Source organism: Colletes latitarsis, chromosome 6 (genome assembly GCF_051014445.1).
Source record: "Colletes latitarsis isolate SP2378_abdomen chromosome 6, iyColLati1, whole genome shotgun sequence".
Lineage (NCBI taxonomy): Eukaryota > Metazoa > Arthropoda > Insecta > Hymenoptera > Colletidae > Colletes > Colletes latitarsis.
Window position 1 is genome coordinate 23,968,050 of NC_135139.1, and position 21,290 is coordinate 23,989,339.

The window sequence follows — 21,290 nt, forward strand, 5'->3', positions numbered from 1 at the left end:
CATTTCTTTGTACGGCCCTGAATATGGTCTAAGGTGTAAACGTGTAAACTTTGACGCCTACTCGAGTTTACGAGCTATATCGTGGCCCGGGCTATAACGGGAAATTCAATTGTTAAAAACCACTATAATGGAAAGAGAGGCAATCTAGGGAAGAATACCTGTGCAGTGTGGTCTTATTTGAGACGATTAAACGATCCGTAATAACAGACAGGAATACCGGAAGCGTTTCATTGTCCAGGATCAGATCCGGTGGATACGGCATAAGGGAACTGCTCTCTAGTTACATATGCGCGACGCATCCGAAGTTTGACCGAGCACTGTCATTATCGCTGCGATTATGCATATTCAGATAAGCAATCAACACCATTGAGTCACCGACCAAGGGTCACGGACTGGAACAGTGCAGAGATTTAGCCGGGCACGTCGGTGTACAGTATACCTACAGTAACACGATAAATAGATGGCCTCGATCGCGCAGAAAACTTCCCTGACAATCGAGAGATCGATAGACTATTCCAAGTATCAAATTCGGAAGTCTCCCAAACTTTGGGAATCCTAATCATTTTACCGGTAAAACAGACTATTAATATTTCAAAGTTTTCGGTTTATTTTTAACTTCCTCATCGCTTCCCGGACAAATAATCGTTCATTTCATTCCCCTTATAATTTCATTAGTCTATTTTCACCACCCTTCACGTCTACTGTATCCGATATCGTGTCACAATAACAGATTAAATTTTTTAATGAATCTACCGTCTACAATTACAAATATTAAACATAATAAAATTGTATGTTCTGTCCCACGTCCTACGATGTATCATTCTTCTGTATTTGCTAGTTCACGTAGGCGCATTAAACTTCTTACGCGAACACTAGAGTGAACTATCAAGGATCGAATGTTGTTAATTAACCGTTTCATACTTTGAACGTTTTCAAAGGCGTAAATTTGATCCACGAAAGGGTTAATTCGGGGGTGTAAAGCCTCCATCTTGTCGTTCGAAAGGCAGAGTACGGCGCGTGCATGTTTGTACTTTCTATTTCCGGTATCGCGCAGCCTACTCCCTTTACACGTTTAGCACACGCGAGCAATTATGAAATAGGTATACAACGTATTTATTATTGTAATATCGGCATTGTTATCGATGCACAATACCGGTTGCGGCTCGATGCAGTGCATTAATAGTCGACGGTAATGGTACGATTACAGGGATTAGTCAAGCGCGCCATTAATTATGAACAATCGATCAGCATTTGCGCCTATAGAGGCAGTTCGGTCCCTGTATCAGGTGCCAGCAGATCATTTTGGAATTTAACAGCGCAGAACGATTCGAACGGTTGGCTTTCTCGCGCGCCAGGCGATGAAAGGTTTCGACGTTTATATTTAAATTGAATTAAAACAACATGAAGAATCGATCGCGTGCCGTCTTCCATAAAATTTCCGCGTTATTCCGCTTTGCTAATAGTGCAACCGGACACGCGCCAGAATATCGGTTACCAAAGTGTGTAGATCGTCGAAATTTCGGGACTACGAACCGTCAAAACACGATACATTATCCGTTGCGTCTATCCAAACATTGAGCTTCTCTCGTAGACATTTATCTAATATCGCTTGTGGATGTTACCTGTTTCAGGTCGTAACTCCGTTATTAATGCATTTACGAAAACATGCCAAAGGTAAATGGCTCGAAAAGCACTACATCCGTAGGGCCTTGGATATTTTTCAAATTCAACATTCTGAGTATCTTCTTCGATAAAGATATTTCTTGAAAATATCACGGGAACTAATAATCTTTTTGCCACGACGCTTTAATAATCTGTGCAACAAGAAATATGTATGCACACCGTTGAATTTGAAAAAAATCCAAGGTCCTACGGATGTAGTGCTCTTCGAGCCATTTACCTTTCTCCTTTGGCATTTTTTCGTAAATACATCAATAACGGAGTTACGACCTGAAACAGTTTCATGGACCACACCGTAGATTTAGGAGGGTTTTCTAAAAAATTTCCAAAAATTGTCGAGGTTGCGAGACACGTTGAAAAGTTATGCTTTTTATTCCGTTACGTCGACAGTTTGAGAGCCACTTAAACTCGCAAACATGAAATTCATGGGAACCGTTAACGAGATTATTGATAACGTTGAAAAATGTCTTGGACAACAGTCTGATGGGATTCTGTCTGAAGTGCGGATCGCTTTCTGTAGTCGTTACCGCTCTCTTGAAAAGCTTTCGAGTACGCGAAAGGAAAACACTATGAATCGGCGGGTCGGTAGATTCCACGGGTGGAGTTTTCCCCCTTTTATCGAAATTCTGACTTCAAATAGAATTCCCGTGCTCGACGCTTCGGGATCGTAAATTTTTAACGTTCGGCTCGAAGACCGCCGATATCGTGTCCGAAATAAACGCGATCGATCGTAAATTGGAGTTTCAGATCGTGCCCGTTCAAAACGCGATAAAACCTTTGCATAGAAATTATGATTCGAAATTTTTGAGCTCGGTCCTTTGGCCTGGAAACAACGTGTAATACTTCTACACTAACCAAGAATTGTTATCTAATCCTTCTATAAAGTTAACAATTTTCACTTTGTGGCGCTGCTTCTCTGCGGATAGGAACTCGTGAGAATCGTAGGACAGAAAAGGAAAAGGAGGGGGCGTGTTTCGTCTGGGTCTGCTAGTGAACTCGTCAGTAAGGCTTTCTAGCAGGCCCTACCTTAGACGACTGGGATATTGGAAAGTTGGTCGAGGAGTGTATATACAGGGTGTTCAGCCTGGGAAAAATTTTAATGGGGGATTCTAGAGGCAAAAATAAGACGAAAATCAAGAATACCAATTTGATGATGGAGGCTTCGTTAAAACGTTATTAACAATTAAATTAAAAAATTTCAAATCGTTTTGGAAAAATTATTTTCGGTTGCGGGGGTCAATTACAATCATTTTTGATGAATAGACATATCCCCGAAATCCTACCCTCCTTCGAGAAAAAAATTCGGATAGGTGATTTTCTCGACGAAAAAAAAATTTTTCAAATCGTTCTAAAAAAATTATTTCCGATTGCAAGGGTCGATTACAATCATTTTTTATGAATAGATATACCCCGGAAATCCTACCCAGTTTGGAGAAAAAAATTCGAGAAGGTGTGAAATTTTTCAACGAAATTAAAAAATTTTAAATCGTTCTAAAAAAATTATTTTCGGTTGCGGGGGTCAATTATAATCATTTTTGGTGAATAGACATATCCCCGAAATCCTACCCTCCTTCGAGAAAAAAATTCGGATAGGTGGTTTTCTCGACGAAAAAAAAATTTTTCAAATCGTTCTAAAAAAATTATTTCCGATTGCAAGGGTCGATTACAATCATTTTTTATGAATAGATATACCCCGGAAATCCTACCCAGTTTGGAGAAAAAAATTCGAGAAGGTGTGAAATTTTTCAACGAAATTAAAAAATTTTAAATCGTTCTAAAAAAATTATTTTCGGTTGCGGGGGTCAATTATAATCATTTTCGATGAATAGATATACCCCCGAAATCCTGCGCATTTTCGAGAAAAAAATTCGTAAGTACGAGCGGAGCTTTAAACGTTAATAACTTCTTAACGAAGCCGCCATCAACAAATTGGTATTCTTGATTTTCGTCTTATTTTGGCCTCTAGAATCTCCCATTAAAATTTTTCCCAGGAGTGGCCGAACACCCTGTATAGGGATCGTCGAGATAACCAATCCAATAAAGGAAAGTTTTCAATCACACATTATTATACGTCCCTGCCACCCTTTGCCTGTGACTCCGAGGCCTAATCGTGTCAACGAGAGGCAAAAATCTTGTTAATTAAAAGCACCCTTGTCCGCGAGTAACCGCGGAGTTTCGATCCCTGGGCTGATTTTCGTGAAACTGGAATAACGAAATCGGTCGATCGTCGTGAAAAATGGGAAGGAAAATGTTAACGCAGCAGATATTTCCGTTAAATATGTACACGAGGTTTTGGGAAAAAAGTTACACGCCTTTAAAATTTAACCGAAAAAACTAACATTTCATGCCCGGCAACCTAATACGATAGCAAGCAGAGCGTTCCAATTTACGTATTCAGCGGAATTGGACCAGAACATTGACCCTTTTTAAAGCACATTTGAAGCGCTCGGCTAGGTAATACTGCAGTCTCATCGCGTGAACGCATAATCGGCGATTTTTGTCCGCTCGGAGGAGGAACGACTGCAGAAGCATAATGTCCGAAGGATGAAGACGAGTAGCCGTACCGAGGGAACTGAGCGTGGAATATATAATGTTTTAATTTCGCGGAAAATCTGATGATGTAATTTCAGAAGTACGGCGACGCCCAGCAATTGTTTCAGCCGGCTTTCACTTCTGCATTATTCATGAATCTTTTCTTTTTTCCACGTCTACGAGAGGACCGCCTAACCTCTCTCCTCCCTTACCTTACTTCCTTCCTTCCTTCCTCCGAACCCCTTCATTTTGTCTCTGCTGCTTTCTGGCTCCACCCCTATACCCTCGTCTCTCTCCTCCTCGCCCTTTCCATTTTGCTTATCTTCACACTTTCTTTCGTTTCAAACAAAGGTCCGCACCGTTTCTCTATCATTCTCTCTCCTTGATTCTTTTCATCGTTTCGACGATCCCGTTTTACTCTACAAGCTGTTTCCACGACGAATCAATCGCTTCTCTTCTACTCGATATCAGGGATTTCGTTCGAATCGAAACATACTTCTCGAGTCATTCTTCTTCTTTGGTTAATTATCGTTCGATTAAAAATCTTCAACACATTGTACACGCAGGTTAAATATCAATCGAGGAGCGTATATATACGAATGGGTCAGACGACGCTTGCGACAGAGGGACCCCTCTGGTGGCTAATACGAGAGATGACACCATAAGGGGTCGGACAACGCTTGCGACAGAGGGACCCCTCTGGTGGCTAATACGAGAGATGACGCCACAAGGGGTTAGGTTAGAACCAAATCACAAATCTACTCAAGAATAATACGAATGAAAATGAAGCTGCATATGAAATTACACTCGGTTGTAGAAAACCCCGCCCCATATATCTACGTACATTGCATGTATGGCAAATACGCCTGACCTGTCTTTGGCATAACTTTAAAACACAACCCCGTTTAACTGTTCCGAGCATTGAACATGTCGTGCATTACACGTGTGGAAACCTAATGTAATTTTTTAAGTACGTAACCCTGTCTATAATGGATGCCACGATGCCCCACCATTGCCTTTGAAAAGAAAGTTTTCCGTGTGAAAACGAAACGTAAAGCGAACACATGCTCGTAAAGTTTATTATTTCGGAATGAACTTGCACGTTAAAGACTCGAAGCTTTCCTGGCAGTCAATCTGGCCTGCCGTGAACCTTCTGTTCCTCCTTTTACGACTGAGGAACAGCTTCAAGGCACAAGAGGAAAAAACGGTTAAGAAAATCGATCGAGTCTCGCTCGCTCGCTCATTCGTTCGTCGGAAAAACGATCAAGTTCCTTCCTCGAATTATGAAAAGTGGTATCTCGTTAAACTCTCCTCAGGGGCGAGAAAAAGAAAAGCGATACGCTCTCCTTGGAACTTTTGAGCATCGCCGTTACGTGATCGTGCTGCTGAATCCGCGGTATTACAGGATTTAAGGAAAATAGAAATCGTGATTTAAAATCAGCCATTGAAAAGACTCGGGATATCGGTTTCGGTTTTTCGAACAGTATTAAAACCGATATTATACGTATCTATATTAGGTTTCAAACACTTTTCGTCAACGACTACTGTCTATTTCGAAATCTGATACGGTTACATAAATAATTTATGTATTCTTATTTTAATATTCATTTATTCCGTATCCGATTCTCTGATTATTTTTCGAAAATTGTTTCTCCCGAGAGGTTAACTGGACGGTCTTGAATAAAGGATCCTCTGGTTCATGACCAATATCAATAAAATGCTAATACCACGATATAATATTAAGCGGACATTGAATAAGTATTAAAAATGCAGAACATGGTGGGACAACGGAATTGAAATTCTTCCCGGAAGTATCCCAGCCTTTTGTAAAAATTATACGAGTTCGCGATGGGAATGAAACATTGAACGTTCTCCTTTAAAAACCTATAAATTCTGTCGACCATTGAAAACATAATGGCACGGTCTACATTCATTTGCTACAGTTGAAAATTTAGTGTTTTTTTCGGTGAATCGAAAAGCAAAGTACATCAAACAAACTCTAAAAGGTCAAAAAATACAGTATGGGTTTTAACTGATGTGTAAAAATAAAAATTCCATCAAAAACGCTTTTACCTTTCGCATTGGAAAACACGAGGATAAAAAGGAATATTGGAATCTGCATACGTTTTAAAAATGTAACAATTTCTAGTGAATCCAGTAGGTACATAATTTCCCTGTGCAGGAATTAATGGCTGTATTAATGACATAAGGGAATTATATTGCAATCTAGACTTGCTCTCCTAAACAATTAATTAATGAACATCGAATTAACTTAAATTTGAACTCGATCAACTTTGTAACAGAAATTATCAATATATATTAAATTATTTGCTTAATTCGGGCGACATTAAAGTGGAAAATAAATTCTGCAAAAATTAAACGTATTATGCATAAATTTGGAAAAAATTCAGACTTTGGGCGAGTAGAGTTAATGCAACGTTGGATAGCCACTAGTATTTCACGGAGAGAATTTCCGAGGAGAAATTATGACAATTAACGTAATTACATTCGCCGGCGGCTAATTTGGATTTGCGAATATAAATGTGCCCTGATAAACATGTAATCGATATAACTCCAAGTAGTGTATTTCTATGGAGTAGAGTAAAATCTTGGTGCTCTGAATAAAAACAACTACCTGATTACCCGAAAATTTTGTGAGAAATTAGGTACGAAGATGGCGTCGTTGGCTGCTCGTAGATACTTATGTACTGTTCGTCCGCGAGACGACTAACGAGTGCTTATATCGTCACTCTAGTTTATGATCTATCAGCTCCCCCTTCAGCCAATAGCGACAATGCTTGTTCAAATGGGGCAGCTAATAGACTAAACACTAGAGTGGGGAGTGGGGGAGACATGTAAATACTCAACCCTCTCGCGGACATGTGTACACCCCATTCGTTTTAAACAAATGAAATTAGCAATGTACGTACGTACGTACGTACGTACAAATTGGTTACAACAATTGTCAAACCGAACACGGATATTATTTTTTAGGAAGCTATTGTAGGATTAATGTTAACAATTTTGCATTTCTATGCAAAAGAATTGTTTTATTATAAATTATTACACGAAACAAATATAACTAATGCTTATTTAGAACACGTGTATGTACGTATATAATTACTTAACACTAAAAGAATTAAATTTTCTTACCCATTTGAGAAGTATCAAAAGAATTCTTGTACTCATAAACATCTAAAAAAGAAACAATATTATTAAATTCAACTCTCTAACTTTTTGATTAATAACTTTAGAAACAGTTATTCAGTTAGCAAATACAATGACAAATCATGGCATTCATAGATCTTGATGGTTAAAAATCTCATCACGGAAAATCAATAATGGATTAGGAAAACATGACTACATTTGTACTTACACTTTTTTGCAACATCCTTCCCTGCAGTACTAAGGTTACGTAACCCTGAAACAATTTCATTCCGTTAACGATTGTACATTGTTTCTTTAAAATAATTTTTCGTAATAATTCGTTTCAGTTAGCAAATACTATGACTAATCACGGCGTTCATAGATCTTGGTGGTTGAAAATCTCATCACGAAAAATCAATAATAGATTAGGAAAACATGACTACATTTGTACTTACATTTTTTTGCAATACCTTCCCTGCAGTATTAAGGTTATGTAACCCTGAAACAATTTCATTCAGTTAACGATTGTACATTGTTTTCTTCGCATAGTTTTTTCGTAATAATTCGTTTCAGTTAGCAAATACTATGACTAATCACGGCATTCATAGATCTTGGTGGTTGAAAATCTCATCACGAAAAATCAATAATAGATTAGGAAAACATGACTACATTTGTACTTACACTTTTTTGCAATATCTTCCCTGCAGTATTAAGGTTATGTAACCCTGAAATAATTTCATTCTGTTAACGATTGTAAATTGTTTTCTTCGCATAGTTTTTTCGTAATAATTCGTTTCAGTTAGCAAATACTATGACTAATCACGGCGTTCATAGATCTTGATGGTTAAAAATCTCATCATGGTAAATCAATAATAAAATTAGAAAAACATGACATCTGTACTCACACTTTCCTGCAATCTACTTGCATCAAAGAAACTCGCGTTGCCCAGTGCCTTTGAATCTGTAATCAAAATGATAAGTCCAGAGACTATTTGAACACATTACAAAAAGAAAAATACATGAAATAAGTAACTCACCTTCTATGTAGTTACACATCTACAAATATGTTACTACTTTTTTAATGGAATTGTTAAAATAAAGTACACTGGACATAATTGCAAAGAAAACATGTTACACCTATAATTATCAAATTTATAAACGTTTTTCAAGATGCTAAATGTAAACAACTCTTCTTTGCAGCATGTCACGTTTATAGCCTTAGATTAAAACATATATTTATTAATGTACATGAATTAATCAGCCTTTTTGGTTGTACGAGTTTTCTTAGCAGGTAAAGGTTTTTGGGAGCGCAATACAGCACTGGCACGACGGAGAGCAACCTAGAAACAATACATCTAACGTTAAAAAAATTTTCAAATTTTACTATGAACAAAATTCACTATTTCTAATTAAACAATTTAACCTTGGTCAGATCAACACGATATTTATTTTTCGTAAGCAATCTTTTCAATTTATACAAAGAACGACGAGCTCCTGCTTTCATTGTACACCGAACAGTGGCTTTTGCAGGCTTTTTAACTGATTTTGCTTTTTTATAAACAACTGTGAAACCTTTCTTGTCGAGTGCATCAACAATACCAACACTTTTTCTGTGAATTAAACCAGAGTAACGATAGCTACTAAGGTTTGTCAAATTATTTGGTTCCTGAAATTTCGTAATATCCATAAATACATAATTACCGTTAAATTTACTAACACTGAGTAAAATTATAAAAATCTAAAAACGCTATTAGCGAAATATGGTGCGAACCTTGGAGAATGGTTTATTGATATTACGCTTTTTGAGGAGAAAAGCATTATTGTTACGAATAATCATCCAATTCAAATGAGACGACATCTTGAATAATCTGGAACAATTATTCGTTCATTTATTACTTTATGTATTAAAACAATCTTATCTTTACGAACGTGCACACATGTTACTACAAAACTATCTTGAGGTTAACTTGGGTTCACTTTGCTTCTTAACCAAAATACCACACTTTTAACCGATACTATTAAATTCTTTTGACAACTTCAACAAAATGAATTACTATTCAATATTACTTACATTATAATAAATATAATAAACGAAGAATATGATTTGCAAACATATCAAACAGCTAAGACAAACTTACCACGTGCACGACCAACGGAAAGAAGAAAAGAAGCATTCAAAATGGCGGACAAGATGGAGTAGAGTCATAGACAATCGCAGACAAGATATGAACCGCAAAAAATTTATGAATGTTCCTATATATTTATCCACTAAAATTTAAACGAAATTGAATACTGATAAAATACAAACTATTACAAAAATATTTAAATAATTTATTGAATAAAAGATGCAAATAATTTGCAGCTTTTTTACGAGTTTTATAAAATCCATAGTTCCATAATTAAGATAATTATTTTTAGCGTTATGTTCCGTCAAAAGGTAATTCATTGAACATAGAAATCATTTCGTCTGTATTATACCCTTCCTTTCCATCTTGTTTAACTTCACTGGACACGTTACGAAAATCTTGCGGAATATAAATAGCAGTACTAGTTTGATACAAAGGATCGTTTGCTGGTAACGCTTGCAAATTCGCCCATCTTGACGCAACACATTTAAACACGGATTTTCTAAATATCATACAATGTACATGCCGTAACTTTTCATATTTTATTCTCATAAATCCTAATTTACTTAACACGTATCTCCATGATTTCATGAGTTTAGCATTTGCATTAACGTGCTTTGAATCAGGACTTATAATGAAAAGTATACCACGAAATTGTAACAGATCATACGCTTTTTTACAGCAAATGTACCTTTGCTTAGGACATGGTAGATATTCTAAAAACAAAGAAAATACAACTACGTCGTACGAGCTTTCTGCTAATTGCAAAATTGATTGCTTATCATTGGAGAATAGGTTTTCTTTTCCAATATGAACATTTAAGAAATCACAATGTAAAACTTTATCAGGTATACCATTTAAATCTATTGCTGTTACTTCAAACATATTCAAATTTCCAAAAGGATTGTAACAGCTTCCTACATCTAATAACATTAATTTTTTAGTTGACTTTTCAAGAATATTATCAAATTGTAATACATCAATTTTCTCATTTCTAACATTACAATTACAATTTGTTACAAGTTCAGTTTCTACATAGTTTGTACTCATTTTTCTTTTGATATTATCTTCCCTCTCGTCATATTTTTGTCTTCCACCATTCAAAAAGTAATCCATGCATTGAAAGATAATCCATTCGACTCTACAGAGAATCAAATTTTTTGTATTCACATTATTCTCCATCCAATATGTAGTTGCCAATTTTTGCATAGATGAAGCATATTTCTAAAACACAAACATACAAAATCAATACAATATATTATTATTCTAATTATTCTCAGAACATAGAATTGAAACTAAAAACCACTAGCTTGTATTTGTGGTATTAAGGTAACCAATACATAAAACAGCTTGATTCTTTCGTTTTATATTGTCACATATTGTTGAAGTGTTTACATAATGTGTATCGACTGTTACAATATTGTTGTAATAAAAGAAACTTCTTCCATAGATAAAAGTTAAAAACAAAAAAACAAGAAATGAACCTGCAAAACATCTTTGCGAGTTACGTGTCGTTCCCACGCAACTTCAGGACCGAAATTCTGAGCCTCTTCTCGTAACGTAGCATGTGTAGTTTTTATAAAATTTGCTAAATATTTGTGCTCCTCTGTCGCCATTTGATATTACGAATTGATATTCATTCGACTTAATTACAATCTACGGAATCATATCGCGTGAGGGAAAAGTTACCAAGTTTCACCATAGACGAAATACAGAATAGAATGTATTACACCACTATTACCAGACCGGACACTAGGTGTACCAGAAACACCAGATTCTGTTCACGTACACGAACGTATAACCACAGACGAGGTATATGAATAGACCTTACACCTTATGGACTTTCATGGCCCAATCTGACTGCCATACCGACCTGAAAATTCGGGGGTGATTGTTAGCGTCCTCTTCTCATGGATGGTGGTCAGTTGAGAAACTATTCACTGAATTAGTATTGATGGGCAGACAGCTGTAGAGTGTACGTAAATACATGTGAATTGACTATGGAAGGGATTGAAATTCATTTCTAAATCTGTTGGTAATGTTGTGAGTGACACGAAAATGGTAATAGGGTTTCGAGACCTCATAAAAATTTGTCGAAAAAATACACTGGGTGAAAGATCTACTCGTATACCTCGTCTCTGACAATACTCTAGAATCTTTGATGAATCAATGAGAATCGAAACTAACCTAGCGAAGAAGATCTATATTTATGATGACCTATGCAAGGCGGATCGCAGCCAATTTGCTAATATTATTTAGTTTTTAATTAATAATTGCATTACCCAGCTAAGAGTGATACGATTATTAATTAAACGCTAAATAATATTACCCAGGTCTCACCACGAGGAGGTTGCTGCGAATGGAGACCCACCCTGACCGATTCCCAACCACCCACCATTAATTAAGGTCTTCTGTGACCAACGATCGTTGGTCCAAAAAGAAATAAACGAAAGTGCAACCAATGAAAGATGCACAACCAACGAAGAGAGCTGAAAGAGTTTTCGAAAGAATTTGTCTTCAAATAAAAATAACCTGCCTAACATAATGGTTAACCAAACACCTGCCTAACTATAAATCTAAATTCGTTTATTATATCAGGAAACAATTCTAAATTCACAGCCATTAGCTCGGTGTCACCCACGAAGAATAACTTTTCTATCGTGGGTGACACCGATTACCAGGTCTCACCACGTGGAGGTTGCTGCGAGTGGAGACCCGAAGGGAGATAGATGGAATCCAAGTTCCATCGATCTCCCCTTTACATCCTTAGAAACTAGATTAGTCGTGCCAAGTAATTATTTTGTTTAAAAGAGGGACGAAGCTAGATCGTGGGTGACGCGACGCGACGCGATACGACGCGATGCACCATGCAATGGTGCAAGGAACGAGAGACGCGAACCGAATAGCGAGGTCAAAAGGGTCAGCTCGTTGCCTCTTGGCAAGTCCGATCGAAGGGTAAGGGAATCGACGCACCCAACACGGGTTCCCCATTTCCCCCAAGCAGCCTGTTGGGAGCCAAATGGACCCAACTCGGGATGTCTGACAGAGAGAGGGATCCTGAGTTGGGGCTACCGTAGACAGGAACAGTCCCTGATCCCCTCTACGGCCGAAATACCCTTTCCCTTGGATCGTCTCGCTAGAGGACGGCAACTGACCCCTCGGACCAGCTAATCGGCCGATCACTTGCTTTCTACATGGAAGCAGTGGTGATCGGAGCAGACGAGAGACGGGGGAAAGAGAAGCTACTTGTTACATAATTACTTGGCAGAACACGCGGCTACACTAAAGACTTAAGACTAAATACCAAGTAATTATTTTGTTTAAAAAGGGATGAAGCTAAATTGTTGGAGACGCGACGCGACGCGATGCTGAACCGCACAGCAGATCTTCGGATCGAATCAACACTACCCTTGATAGATTGATTTCTATTTCTAGAAATCGATCTATCATTGGCAGGCGACTAGATCTTTCGGACAAACTGGACGGCCGATCACATGTTTCGTTCAACGAAACAGAGGTGACCGAAGCGAGAAACGAGAGAACGAGTCGAGAGAAGCTACTTGTTAAATAATTACTTGGCAATATTGGGAGACGCATACAGTAGGGACTTAAAATTAACGTCGAAGCTCAAGTCTAGTCAACTTGAAGCTAAAATTCGGACGATAGAAGGAAACAAAGTTCCTTGATTTAGTTGTACCAAGCAATTATGTGGTTAAAAAGAGGGATGAAGCTAAATCGTGGGATACGCGACGCGACGCGACGCGATGCTGAACCGTGCAGCGGATCCGAGGATCGAACCTACTGCCCTTGCTAACTCGATCTCAACAAGAAAACAGAGAACTGCAACTCCGAATCGAGGTCTCCATTTCTCCAACGCAACCCGCCGGGAGCCCGAAGGACCCGACTTAGGCTGTCTGACAAAGAGAGAGTACCTGAGACAGAGTCGACTTCCGCTGGAAGGTATGCGTTTCCGCAGAATACGGAAACTCCACACCTTCCAGCGAAGTGCCGTTTTCCCTCAATCAAGCTTACCAAGGGAAGGCGATTAGATCTTTCGGACCAGATACACGGCCGATCACATGTTTCAATCGATGAAACAGCGGTGACCGAAGCTACGAACGAGGGAACGAGCGAGAGAAGCTACTTATTGAATAATTGCTTGGTACAGACGCGAAGATACATATAATAAAGAAATCTTCGACGTTAATTTTAAGATTCGCGACGAAGCTTAAATCTAATCCACTTAGAATTAAATGTCCCTCGGCGGTTGTGGTGTTTCCCTTCGATGCCCCTGCGAATAACCTGAAACTAAAATTGATACCCATATTAGTGACATACGAAAGGAAATTTAATAAACACCATGCAAACTAGACAAAGCGATGGAATAATTTGTCGTGCTGATGTTTCGATGTTAAACCTACCTAAGGAAATATACAAAATTTACACATGATACAAACGAAGTATTCTACCTATACTTGCGTAACGAGAGATAAAGATTCATGGAATAATGTCGAAGTAAAATAGCAAACGACTACAAAAATTATCTGAAGAACCATAGAAATTTCAAAGACGAACAGAAACAAAGATTGACCAGAATTGAAAATCCAACGATGAAATCAAAGAGTGAAAATACCCAAGAATTAAACAAAATGTCTGAGCGAAATAGCACAAGAATAAAAATCCTATTCTAATTAGAGACATTAAAATCCATAAAATAGTATACAAACAAAAATGGAATATGATTCAATACAATCATGCCAATTCAAAAAATAAGGCAGTAGTAGAAATAGAGGAGGACAACATAATAATCAGCTAGAACCGGACAGTCAAAGAACATTGAATTATGACCAAACAAATAAAATAAACTGGTCAATTTGGGGATAATAATATAAATAAGTAAAGTGGGCTTACTACTTGTTGAGCATTAGTTACCATTGCCAAGGAAGCAGCACCAGAGGTCCAGCTGTAACATAAGAAACGATTCGTAATTTAGCAAAAGCGATGAACAGTTCCATAACGTTGAATTGGTATCAAACGACAAAATAGAAGTGGGGAGAGCAATTTTAAATAGTTCTTACCAGTGGTCATCACGGTCCGGCACTGGTCAGTAGTGGTCAGTAGTGGTCAGTCGTCGGATCTCCACTGGTCAGCACTGGTCAGTAGTGGTCAGTTCTGGTCAGTCCTGGTCAGTCCTGGTCACTCCTGGTCACTCCTGGTCAGTCCTGGTCCCCCCAGTGGTCACCGCTCCTCGAATGACCTGGCGTAGGCCCGCGAGACCCGTTCCCCCTGGATGCTCCAGGGGTACTGAAGAATTTGTCCAGCGGTAGTCTTCAAGTGGGGAAGTCGAAGAGTGGGGATACAATGTCAACGTGAAGAGTTAAGAACCGCTTGGTCTAGAGAACAACGCTACTTCGATTGGTCCTATTTCTTGACCATTCCTAAATCTTCACTGGACACCTGACCTCGATGTTCACCTCATTGTTGACCATCGATGACCATAAGCTTAAGTGACCATAAGCTAGTCATTGTTGATCATCGACCCATTAAAACCATTACGAAGATTAAAGCCTCATGATCTTTTTAACATTTTGTTCCACTTTGGAAGAGTGTATCTCATGTTATAAGACACTCGTGGTACAGCGATAGCGTTCATCACCCTAACGATAGGTGTATTCTTTACCTCGTTTATGTGTAGTAGGTATACATGGGTCGGAAAGTAAAAAGACCTGGGCAGTTGAGACTGAAAATCGTTTGCAGGTTGACATAAATCGGATTTCAGCTGTTTCGAAAGCAAGAAAGACTCACATTCGCTTTCTTTCTTGAATTCTCGAAGCTGTCCAAAGCACCTAAGCTCACGTACACATGGCTGTGAATTGGTGTGTGTAAATGAAGGGGTAAGCTTATTCTGGGCACTGGTCTGCCGTCTGATAATACTGTTATTATCATTTTCTATTCGTTAGCAATACTATATTGTATTCTATGGCAATAAATTATATATTTTCAAAGAATTTTATGTGTTCTCATCATTATTCCCTTAGCTATGTTCCGGGCTCTTTGGTAATCCGGATGGTAAAACGCCCAAGTTAGGCGTGGAATAGTTTGTTATTTTCAACGATAGATGGCGCTTATTTTCCGACCTCAAACCCCCTGGTGCTAAAACGCCCAAGTTTGTCGTGAAATAGTTCATTACCTTCAACGCTAGATGGCGTTTATTTATCGACCTCAGGCCCCCTGGTGCTAAAACGCCCAAGTTTGTCGTGGAATAGTTCGTATCGTCCACGCTAGATGGATTTCTCGACAAACTTGGGCGTTTTAGCACCAGAGGGCCTGAGGTCGATAAATAAGCGCCATCTAGCGTTGAAGATAACGAACTATTCCACGACAAACTTGGGCGTTTTAGCACCAGGGGGTTTGAGGTCTAAAATAAACGCCATCTATCGTTGAAAATAAGAAACTATTCCACGACTAACTTGGGCGGCTCTCTCGACTCCCACGAGGCGATCCGAAATTACTTCGGGTAGCTTCGAAGAATCGAGAAAGAGAACATGTGTCAGTTTGCCTTTGTCGATTTTCCGAAACTTCACGAGCTCACGTTCGCGTGATCTGGCATGTGTGAATAGTGAACCGGGTGCTAAATCTGGTATCTCTGGTAACGAGATCCTGGTGCACCGAGGGTTACCTGTCTACCGTTTGGTAATAGTGCCCCATGGTCAAAACAATGGCGGGTTCTGCGTTAAGACGATTAATGGCAGAATACAAACGTGAGAATCAAATTTTAGTTTTGCACCTTCATATTTTGCTAGAAGCTTCGCATCCGAATTTTTCCCCTGCTTCTCTTCACGTTCGTTTTCGAACAATGATATAATAGGTACACGTAACTTACAGAGCTAACCTTAAATCCACCTGAAGGCATTATTGCTGGTCCGATAAATGAAGAGAACTTTTTTGAATGGGAAGCTTTAATCAGGTAAGTAATTAATCCGAGGACATAGCTTTTCTTTTTATATAAGTTTTCGATTTTGTTTCATGCATATATTAATGTTAAATGTACATGTCATAGTCCAGTTTTATGCTAAAGATCATATGTTTATGTTTAATACATGATTTTGTCTTTTATTCTTTGTGTATTTTTGGTATTCATTTGCAGTGGGCCAGAAGGAACATGCTTTGAGGGTGGTGTATTTCCAGCAAAGCTAATATTCCCACCAGACTACCCATTAAGTCCACCAAAGATGCAATTCACCTGTGAAATGTTTCATCCAAATAGTAAGATTTTCCTAAATTAAGCATTTGATTTATTATATTGTAGTGAAGTACAGTAGTGCCCACTTAAGTGACCACGCTCGGGGCCAACCGCGGTCACTTATGTGGGCATGGTTACTTCTCAGAATTGAATAGAGATAAGGGTGTTCAGTCAACCCTGGGAAAAATTTTAATGGGGGATTCTAGAGGCCAAAATAAGACGAAAATCAAGAATATCAATTTGTTGATGGAGGCTTCGTTAAAAAGTTATTAACGTTTAAAGTTCCGCCCATACTGAATTTTTTTCTCGGAAGTGCGTAGGATTTTGGGGGTATGTGTAATGACCAAAAATGATTGGAATTGACCCCCGCAACTGAAAATAATTTTTCTAAAACGATTTGAAATTTTTTTTTCCCGTCGAAAAATTCCACACCTTTTCGAATTTTTTTCTCGAAACTGAGTAGGATTTCGAGTGTATGTATAATGACCCAAAATGATTGCAATTGCCCACTGTAACTAAATATAATTTTTTTAGTATGATTTGAAATTTTTTAATTTCGTCGAAAAATTTCACACCATCTCGAATTTTTTTCTAGAAAATGAGTAGGATTTCGGGGGTATGTCTATTCACTAAAAATGATTGTAGTTGACCCCCGCGACTGAAAATAATTTTTCCAGAACGATTTGAAATTTTTGAATTTAATTGTTAATAACTGTTTAACGAAGCCTCGATCAACAAATTGATATTCTTGATTTTCGTCTAATTTTGGCCTCTAAAATCTCCCATTAAAATTTTTCCCAGGGGTGGCTAAACACCCTGTATACAATGTATCGATAACGACCGGTAACAAGTTACTTTTGACACGCTCGATGTTCGAAGTTGCTTGGCTTTTAAGAATTCGTAGGGATAACCGCGGTCATTTAAGTAGGCACTACTGTAAATCTTAACAAACCCATGATTCGATCTTTAATTTAGTTTATGCAGATGGAAGAGTATGTATAAGTATACTACACGCACCTGGTGATGATCCTATGGGCTATGAAAGTAGTGCTGAAAGATGGAGTCCAGTTCAAAGTGTAGAAAAAATATTGCTTAGCGTGGTAAGTATGTTAGCAGAACCAAATGATGAAAGTGGAGCAAATGTCGACGCTGCAAAAATGTGGAGAGAGGACCGCTCCGAGTTTGAAAGAATTGCTCAAAAGCTAGTTCGAAAAACTCTTGGTATCCCGCCTTAAACGAGGATGCTAATTACTTAATTAAAAACAAAACAATAATTAAAATATCATACGATTCAGTGGGAAATATATATTGCATTTAAAATAATAAACTTTATTAAAATCTAATATTGTGTGATAGCAAGTATGTACATATTTTACAAACATGTATAGTAATAAGTGTAATAACAAATACATTGTGTTAAAATAAAAAATAGCTAGGTATACTAATCTTAAAAATGTTTTTTTTATTTTCCACCTTCCAAGATAAATATATATGCATTGTTTTATTCTTTTACTATAATAAACTAATCAAAACCAAGTTCCTCTTATGCTCGTCGAGCATAAAATAATTTAAATTACAATCACGAAAATTCTATTAAATAGTCACTATCGAACGATTTGACATTATATCACGGATATCTTTCAGATTAAACATTTACAGCCTTAACAAAATCATGTTCACTCTTATAAATTGTACGAAATTCGATTATAAACGAAAAAAATATTTATCGCAAAATGATTAAAAATTGTTAGATTATCCGTATTTTTCTTAAATTTAAATTTTTTTAGAATTTCCTTGAAAACAAACGATACATGTGTTTCTTATTTAGGTTTCATTTTCTTTATAATGTCATATGCCTTAACTTGTTAATGTTATGCATATTGCAAACATATTTTGAGTCACCTTAAGTATTTACAAAATTAAAATTTTTATAGTAGGTCTCTTCTAATTATTGTGCAACCTTAGCTCTAATAATCATCAAACTTATTAGTAAACTATATTAGTTTAAAATGAATAAAGCATATAATTGTAGCCAAAGATATAATTAGGTACTAGCTCATATTAAATCGAAGTTAATAAATAGCTCGAATATTTTTAGAACTTATAGCCTATATTAAAATTATGCTTGGATCTTATCTTTGAAAAAGATGAAAAATAAATACGAGTTTTTGGAAGTAAATTGATATTTATTAGTAAACAATACTGAAGTCCAACTTAAAATGCAATGTTTATGACTAGCACTTGTCAATTATACATAACAAACAATAATAAAGATCAATGTACCAATATATTATAGTCAAAGTGTAACATTGTACGTGTCTCAAAAATCTATAAGTATTTATTAATTTTCTGTAATATCGCTTTCTGGTTTATTTAATTATTTGTACGTACGTTAGTACAATTGATATACCAGATAAAATTAACACCCAATAACGTGTACTACTTATTTAAATCAATAAATATTTAGACGAATTTTAAAGAATTTTCAAGGAAATACAAGTCAATGTTATACTTTGAATACAACTGTAAACTTTGGTATGTAACAAATACGTATTACTCTATGCCAAGTGCATCTTTTGTAAAAGATCGATCGTGATAGCGTTCTGATTAAAGGTTTGATCGAACCGTACATTTTCACAACCAGAGTCAAAGGTGTTCTATTTAGAAGAATACTTACTTTTTAAAAAATTTTATACCTCTGATTATTACTGGTTTTTCCCTTATGGAAAATGTACAATTTAATTACGAGCATTCGTGAATTAAGGATAATATTACATTTCAGTGTAAGAAGTGTACATTGAATTCAATGCTTTCGGCATGCTTCCGCTAGGAAAGCATTATAAAAATACAAAACTCTTCAATGACACACTTCCCCGTCCATAATAATGCGAAAGAAATATTTATTTACGAAACACATTTGTTATTGAAAAATGCTTGGCATAGAATCATTCTTTTAAACGTTGATATTAAATATAGTAAAATATAATTAAATAAAGCATAAATGCTTCTCAGTAGCACTAATTTCTCCACAAGAATACGTATGTGCAACTTATATTAATGTAAAATATATTTGTTATAAAATGGTACTAATTCTGCTCTATATACCTCCCTCTGCAGCTGAGGTATCATGGTGCCTTTAACCATTAATTATACGCACATGCTTCACATATGTTAGATTCATTCTTAGATTTAATCTTTTCAGACAATCCGGTAATAGTAATTGTATTGCAAAATCTACCACGTGAATATTGAGTATAAAATTTGTTTGTGTAGTACTGCAACGCTCACAAAAGTGCAAACAAAAGATTCTGAGCAATATGTATATGTGGCCCTCACTATTTTATGATTTATGAAGCTGCACAGGAAAAGCAACTTAAAGATAAAATGAATCAAAAGTCTGTTAATCAATGTGTCTACTAATAACAGTCAGTGCACATTTCGTATAAAAACTTCCTCCCTCCTTGAAAAATCTATCTTTATATCAGCGCTTTGTAATATGAGCTCTGTATAGCATTAAAGAATACAAATTTATCAAAGTAATGTCTCTGTTTCTGAAGATGAAATTATACACTTCTTCAGAAAAGGGACAGAAACAAAAATATATATTATTACAATTCACTAAATTTATCTGAAGCTCCTTTCTACTTCTTCATTTGGTTACTCGAAATTGTGAATTGTTTGAAAACCTTTTTATTTAATTTATATTAATTCTTAGTAGTAAGTTATACGCTAAAATTTATACGTTGATTGTAAATAAAATTTGAAAATCAATGTTTATCGGAACCTTGCCGAACAGTAAAAATCTATATAGTTAAAATAAAACTAATTACATAAAATTAATAATAATATAACTAAATTCGGTTAAGTGCATTGCACGATGTTATCTTGTTAAGTTTATCTGAGCACAAGAATAAACAGTAACTTCGATTACCTTGATTCAACTGCATAATTTAAGGAATCAAAATTCCATAATTTATAATTTTATATAGCACCAGTCGCTAATCAGTTTTAACAAAAAATTGTTTACCTTTCTAGGTAAATATCGTTAAATCTTATTTTAAAATTGGCTATTAAGAACAAAAAAGTGAGATACATTCAAGAAAATTGCACGTTATAACATCAATTATACTTCACAGATTTAAAAAAAAAAAAAAAAAAAAATCACAAAATATACATATAGTCAATATGACAAAAACTTATAGCGTCTTAGCGATTTAATATTATGCTATCAAATCAAGTTATATACACATAAATATATCTACATTATAATGTAATGTAATGAAATGAAACTCAGGTCTATCCAAAGATTATTCTTAAAAGCAATTACCCATAATAATTTGTGAGGAAATACGATTGATGTTTGCATGAAGATACTTATACAGCATTATGATTCCATTAGTTCGTTGAATATTTCTTCTAAGTTAATCAGTCTGTGGCAGCTACGTCTAAACTTAAAACGTGATACAACAACTTGTTGAACCCATTAATATTGAAACTTCCTACAGTTGATAGACACAATAACTGATTTTTTATATATGCCAGAATATACTTTAATGTAACGT

The 21,290-nt window shown here is 36.4% G+C and overlaps 3 protein-coding genes and 1 long non-coding RNA gene across 5 annotated transcripts; 1 reads left to right on the forward strand and 3 right to left on the reverse strand.

The window, feature by feature from the left end:
- Positions 1-7,257: 7,257 nt before the first annotated feature.
- On the reverse strand, positions 7,258-8,537 carry LOC143342660 (uncharacterized). The gene is made up of 6 exons (XR_013079839.1): positions 8,397-8,537; positions 8,267-8,320; positions 8,041-8,084; positions 7,815-7,858; positions 7,589-7,633; positions 7,258-7,407 (listed from the first exon to the last, which is right to left on the reverse strand). It is a non-coding gene; the product is annotated as an uncharacterized LOC143342660 (long non-coding RNA).
- Positions 8,538-8,577: 40 nt separating this feature from the next.
- On the reverse strand, positions 8,578-11,046 carry Rpl28 (ribosomal protein L28). 2 transcript variants are annotated; one of them, XM_076766775.1, is made up of 5 exons: positions 10,970-11,046; positions 10,656-10,709; positions 9,131-9,227; positions 8,783-9,025; positions 8,578-8,699 (listed from the first exon to the last, which is right to left on the reverse strand). In XM_076766775.1, exons 1-5 carry the CDS (start codon positions 10,978-10,980, stop codon positions 8,613-8,615), a joined length of 492 nt encoding a protein of 163 aa, XP_076622890.1. In that variant the 5' UTR covers positions 10,981-11,046; the 3' UTR covers positions 8,578-8,612. The 2 variants fall into 2 exon arrangements, with proteins under 2 accessions (XP_076622890.1, XP_076622891.1); XM_076766776.1 differs by lacking the exons at positions 10,656-10,709; positions 10,970-11,046 and adding an exon at positions 9,498-9,534.
- Positions 9,713-10,649, reverse strand: Samtor (S-adenosylmethionine sensor upstream of TORC1). Its single transcript, XM_076766774.1, has one exon. The coding sequence runs from the start codon at positions 10,599-10,601 to the stop codon at positions 9,780-9,782; it is 822 nt and encodes a 273-aa protein (XP_076622889.1). The 5' UTR covers positions 10,602-10,649; the 3' UTR covers positions 9,713-9,779.
- Positions 11,047-16,044: 4,998 nt separating the features above from the next.
- On the forward strand, positions 16,045-18,182 carry Ubc7 (ubiquitin conjugating enzyme 7). The gene is made up of 4 exons (XM_076766857.1): positions 16,045-16,246; positions 16,371-16,452; positions 16,633-16,751; positions 17,704-18,182. Exons 1-4 carry the CDS (start codon positions 16,192-16,194, stop codon positions 17,961-17,963), a joined length of 516 nt encoding a protein of 171 aa, XP_076622972.1. The 5' UTR covers positions 16,045-16,191; the 3' UTR covers positions 17,964-18,182.
- The last annotated feature ends 3,108 nt before the right edge of the window (positions 18,183-21,290 follow it).